Source organism: Wyeomyia smithii, chromosome 2 (genome assembly GCF_029784165.1).
Source record: "Wyeomyia smithii strain HCP4-BCI-WySm-NY-G18 chromosome 2, ASM2978416v1, whole genome shotgun sequence".
NCBI classification, from domain to species: Eukaryota; Metazoa; Arthropoda; class Insecta; order Diptera; family Culicidae; genus Wyeomyia; species Wyeomyia smithii.
The window spans coordinates 84,302,469-84,308,868 of NC_073695.1; the positions used below are offsets into that span (position 1 = coordinate 84,302,469).

The window sequence follows — 6,400 nt, forward strand, 5'->3', positions numbered from 1 at the left end:
CTAATGTACAACTTTCACGACGGTTTCAGTTGTTCAATTTATCGATACATTTGTATTGCAATTTTACACCTCTTTCGTTTGTTACCAATTTGAATTTGCTAAAAGGAGCGGATTGATTGTTAATAATATTTATGTCTTTATTTACTTTTATTGTAATTTTTGCCTAGTTGTGATCGCTGTAGCCTGTATTCGGTTGGATTCTTATTCTCTGATTTGATAAATATATCATACTAGAACCAAGCACAGGGTTATGGGTATCAACTATGAATTCTTAACAGCTACCCAAGAGTGAGGAAATAATCATTATTTTGTTTGAGTAAAGCGTGGAACTAATAGGCGAATTTTGACTGCGATACATCATCAACGGATATTCTGATTCATTACGTTGAGATAATCAAAAACAAGTCTGTTGTTTTCATAACTTACGCTGCTTTTTTATTGTTTAAATTTGTTTCAATAACTTTTCTGCGTTTCTGTGGTGAAATAATTTAAATTTTACCATACTATTAGACTGCGGCATCCGATTAACGCACCATACTGAAATATACCGGTAGAGATTGAGACCATTCTCGCATAATTGTTGGAAATAAATGAGTTTCCCGTGCTCGTATAATGTACAATCTGAAATCAAAACAAGACAGAAGAAAGCATTGCTCATTAGAACTGTTAGAAATAAGTATTTTAGCACATTTTACACAGTATTTTAATTATTATTTTTATTTATAGAATTCTTAGAGCATTTTTCACCTATTGTAGAATCTACAGAGTTTTGGTTTTAATTTTCATAAAAAATGTTACTTTTTAGGGTGTCTAGCTAACTTTATAAAATTCCCTGATACTTCAATTTTTTTCCAATTCTTTGTAGTTTCAAAAATAATTGGCACAGAAAAAAGCATTATTTTTGTTCTAATTTTAATATAAAATTCCACATATATCAGAGAAGACTCGAATTATAAAATCAGACATCTAGCAGAAAAATTTTCGATTTTCGAATAACAATTTGATTGAGATCCTAACACTAACCGCGCTAACTTTTGTTTTTGATATTCGTAAAAGTGTTTCATCATTTTGTGTCCAAATCAGAGAGTACTTTTTTCCTTTGAAAATGTTTTTTTTTTACGAATTTGCTCGTGTTAAAAGATTTGACAGCAAAACAAACCTTCTATTAAGCAGGCAACTTTATTCGTTCAATTACACCTTAATGGGAGGAACCTTAATGCAAACCAATCGAAGTAAAAGCACTTTAATGAGGCTCACATCAAATCTGGAATGACAGTGGAAAATATATCCAACAGGAAAAAACCGTTAAGATAAACAATTTTCCCATGCCTAATCGTAGCAATAAAGGCGTTCGTCTTTTTTAAAGTAGTTGATAATCTTTTTATAAAGATTCATTTCAATCCAACCCTGTATTTTTTTGAATATGCCTACAATGTGGCTTAGGCTGATGTTTATAGTTTATTGAAATCGAAAAAAAATTATATTCCACGAGGGTTCTGAAATAAATCCGTTTGATCAAACATTCCGTGCTTTTCGCATAAGCAAATTAAAGAACTGCTCTAATTCTAATCCATTAAGTCTAGTGAAGTGGTCAAGTGGGTCTTCATAGCCACATGCCACACAAATCAGCTGATATTATGTTCCAACCTACTGCTGTACAGAATTCGCAAACTGTGCAATTATTTTGCCATTGTTTTATAGCTACCTACTTTAGCACTTAAAAATAACCTAATTACACAACTCCATGCAGCTACAGCGAGCGGTAAGGAGTGAATCGCACAAGGCAAAAACAACTCTTTGTTGCTCGGATGAGGGAGAGCTTTCGACAAAGAATAGCGCACACTGCTACCGTGAGGAAGCCATTCATGAACGCATACTGAACGTAACATACAACAGCAAAGGAAAGAATAATTCTCGATCCGAGAGCTTACCTTTAATTTATAATGCGGTTCAAGCTGTTGAACATTCTTTTAGAAAATAGGGAGAAAATCAATCAAAAGAAAACTGCTGCTGCTGCTTTTGCTGGTTATTAGCTATGTTATGGTGCTGCCGAGCTGCTGTTCACACATTGCATATTCTTTGTTGTCTTGATTTTGATTTCATCCTCGCAGCTTTTCATTATAGCAGTTTTTTTTCTTTTGTTTTACGGGTGCCTGATACAATTTTTTTTTTGTGTTTGTTGGTTTTTATGAAACTTTGATTACACCAAACGGGTTCTCCACATTTTCTTTATTTTGCACTCACGCTCTATTAGTAATAACACGCTACTCCTGTCATCGCTTTTAATTCGCCGGGGAATATTACCATTCTATTCTGTGTACATTTGTTATTCAGATTTTCTTTTATAAAATTAATTTAATAAAATGTTGCTCTTGTTCCGATCTATTTTGCTTAGTTGTCCACAATCGCGTATCGCTGAGTCCATTCCTTAGCGTTCCGGATTGCTTCCGCTTCGTTAACCTTCCACAGTTCGGCGACGTCGTTGGCAAGGGGATCATCCGGGTTTGGGGCACTTAGCAAGGCTTGAATAGACAGCAGCACAGTTCGAATCTGCAGTGCTGGACTCCATTTGTCCTTTAAAATGTCTAGACATATGCGACCCAGTCGATCAATGTTCGGATGATAGATTTTCGTTATGAATCGCACTTTTGGTGCCGACATTGGATAATCTTCTGGTAGGAACAATTCTAATTTGAATAAGCCCCCTTCGAATGGGGAATCCTCCGGCCCAAAGACAATCACATGAAAGTAGCGAGCATTTTGCTCATCTGGAACGGCGCTGATCCCTGGAACGGGTTCTTGCATTAAGCGCTGTGTTTCCTTGATTATTCTACGGGGTAGAGCAGCCATCTTTGTCTCCTATAGCGGACTGCTTTCTTGCAATTGCCCACCCTAGGCGAGACTGACTCGAGATTTTTTTAAGCACAAAACTGAAACTTCACTAATTTATCTACACTTTCAGAATTTTTTCAATGAGCTCCAGCAGTTGTAGACAGAAATATTATCAAAATACCTATATTTCTTCAACTGCAAAGCGAAGAAAAATTTCACAATTATTGACTGCGACCGAGAGGATGAACGATGGCGACGTCTTTCTCGTGGCAGGGTTCCCAGAGTTAAGGTAATCGATGCTTTACATGGCAGTTTACACGTGTTGTTAATTTTGTTAAAAACCGAGTAATAATTTACTTAGATTAATAATCAGCTGGGAGAGAGGCATAAGTAAGACTGGCGTTTTTTTCTGGTACACATTGCCCCATTCGGGTTATTCGGGTTATTCGCATTGAAAGAGATTTTGAAGGCTGTTCGCACCAACGTAAACTCTCATATACAATAGGGTGTTTTAGGGGTATGTATATTATTTTTTCTTTTGATAAGAAATGTCAATCGAGTGATCGAGTGATGTGTGTAGTTCGAGTTTCGGGGGCACTCTCGAGCCCCTTCGAAACCCGAAGAGGTCTAAGGCAAGGTGATGGTCTCTCGTGCCTACTGAATAACATTGCCCTGGAAGGTGTCATTAGAAGAGCGGGGATTAACACGAGTGGCACGATATTCCAAAAGTCGGTTCAACTGTTTGGTTTCGCCGACGATATTGACATTGTGGCTCGGACCTTTGTGAAGATGGCGGATACGTACATCGGACTAAAGGCTAAAGCCAAACGGATTGGACTGGTCATCAAAGGACAGTGCTAACCTCCCACCTCGAGTTCAAATTGGTGGTGATGAAATCGAGGTGGTTGATGAGTTCGTGTATCTGGGCTCACTGGTAACTGCCGACAACGATACCAGCAGAGAAATTCAACGGCGCATTATGGCAGGAAATCGTGCATACTTTGGTCTCCGGAGGACGCTCCGATCGAGTAGAATTCGTCGCCGCACCAAGTTAACCATCTACAAGACGCTGATCAGACCGGGCATGAGACATGGACTATGCTTGTGGAGGACCAACGCGCCCTTGCGGTCTTCGAGCGGAAGGTGTTGCGTACCATCTTCGGTGGACTGCAGATGGAAAACGGAGTGTGGAGAAGGCGAATGAACCACGAACTGCAGGACCTGCTTGGGGGGCCATCTATCGTTCACACCGCTAATAGCAAATTTCTTTATTCCACTGTGTGCGGGCAAAACTGCCGAGGAATAATGAAACGTCATCGCCATTTAAGACGCAAGTAAGAAAGAGATGCCAGATAATTGTTTACGAACTTAGCACGTGCGGTGGTGGGTTGAAGCTGACAAAATTTTCAGTGCGCTTCGGGCAGCACGGCAGGTCAAAACTGTGTCAAAATCGAGCGAATGAAGAAGGGTTTTGACAGCAGTTAGTGCGCTTCCAGGTCAAAACGAGGTGAGCTAGTGAAATAAAGAAATTCGCTATAAGATAGGCAGGTTGTGGTGGGCTGGGCATGTTGTAAGGATGTCAGACGACAGCCCGGTAAAGATGGTTCTTGAAACCAATCCGTCAGGGACGAGACGGAGAGGTGCACAGCGGGCAAGGTGGATCGATCAGGTGAAAGACGACCGGCGGACCCTACGCAGACTGCAGAGCTGGCGAACTGCAGCCATGGACCGAGTGGAATGGAGACGACTCTTACGTACAGCAAAGGCCACACCACGGCTTGGGACTGTTTGGTAAGGTAAGTAAGTGGTTTTAAGACATACCCTACCGTCAAGAAATCATGACACAGGGAGGCCAGGTCATTTTTCAAATATCTTCACACTCCACAAAATAATGTTTTTATACATAGGAAATCTGTAAACACGGTCCCCGTTGAAAGTTTACAAAACTTCCAGTGACACATCAAATCGAGTGCGGTTAATCAACCGACTATTAAGCCTGTAGTACACTCTTTGACCGAGCGTCGAATATTTGTCTCTTTTTGACAGATAAAAATTTGGTCAGAGATAATTATTTGTCACTCTCCGATTTTAACATGGGGCAAACAACAACCATGATGTCAAATAAATTTGAACATTATGTCAGAAAGTCAAATATTTGACCATTAGACAAAGAGTGTACTACAGGCTTTAGGCTTCCACTCATTCACACATGCTCAAATGTTTTCAATATTAAGACATGTCTTTACATCTGGCATCCCTGTCATGACACGTAAACTATATAGACACTATATATATAGACCTGCGTAGTGAATGACAGCAGCACTGGAATCGCTGGTTTTTTATATTCATGTTATTTGTTTGATACAAATTTTTCGTTATGTTCATTTTGGCTCGCACGTTTGACAGTAATTTCGGCTCGCTGCGATTCAGTCCGCAGGTCTATATATCTAGTGTCTATAGTAAACCAGGGTTATATTTTTCACAAGCCAGTAGCAGAAATGTCACTTTGCTTACAATCAGGGTTATATTCCCCGAAAGCCAGCAACAGCAATGTCACTCTGTGCACTACTTGCCAGTTAGTGAAAATTTAAAACAAATATAATTTTTCAATTTTAAAATCAAAGAAAACTCGTAGAGATCTAAGACAAATTACGTTATACCCACTGAAAGGTCGGTTATCGATTAGTATAAGGTATTTTTCCAAATTAAAACCCCCTATTGTCAAAATGTGCGTGATGACAAAAGCAAAAATATTTCCTTCCTTCTTTTTCGCATGCAAAAACCAAACAAATATCAGCAACACCGTCAACGCGAATAGTACTCCGTACCTCGTCCTGTCCAACTGCTCGACAAATAATGAACAAATCGAATTTTGTACCATAAGGGGCCGTTCCTAAACCACGTGGTCATATTTTGATCACTTTTTATACCCCTTTTGTGGTCTTTTGGCCAACCCCTCCTTCAATTGCGACTTTAAACACGTGGTCTATTCATTTGTCAAGTGTCAAAAATTCGCTTAAATTATTTACATTTTTATTATTGAACTTTCAGTACATTCTATGTTGCTAACATGCAAAAGCTTCATTCTTGACTTGGTGGCAACAATAAATTATAGGTCAGGAAAAAAGACCACGTGGTCATTTCGTTAACCCCCCCACCTCCATGCGTGGTCTTTCGTGGTCTTTTGACAAACCCCCCCGTCCTCCTCTTTATGACCACGTGGTTTAGGAACGGCCCCTAAAAAAACGCCAGTGTTACGTACACACTTAAAATTTATTGCCGGGTCTCGGTAATTTATGAGTGCTCGGTTGAAAAAAAAATGACACATTTTTTTCCTAAATTTCGGTTCACCAAACTGAAATTTCGGCACAAATTATTCGAAATCCGAGTATTCAGTTAGGTTGAACCGAGATTTACGAAAAAATGTGACAGCTGTCATTTTTTTCTTAACCGAGCATTCAGTGGTGCCGTTCTCGGCAATAAATTACCGAGACCCAGCAAAAAATTTTAAGTGTGTATGTATTATGTATGTGGTACTACCACATACATAAGACATACGTAACACTCA

The 6,400-nt window shown here is 39.3% G+C and overlaps 1 protein-coding gene across 1 annotated transcript; it reads right to left on the reverse strand.

Annotated features, from left to right (window-relative positions):
• Nucleotides 1-409: 409 nt before the first annotated feature.
• Nucleotides 410-3,116, reverse strand: LOC129725775 (ubiquitin-conjugating enzyme E2 N). Its single transcript, XM_055681958.1, has 2 exons — nt 1,932-3,116; nt 410-621 (listed from the first exon to the last, which is right to left on the reverse strand). The coding sequence occupies exon 1, from the start codon at nt 2,848-2,850 to the stop codon at nt 2,392-2,394; it is 459 nt and encodes a 152-aa protein (XP_055537933.1). The 5' UTR covers nt 2,851-3,116; the 3' UTR covers nt 410-621; nt 1,932-2,391.
• Between the last annotated feature and the right edge of the window lie 3,284 nt (nt 3,117-6,400).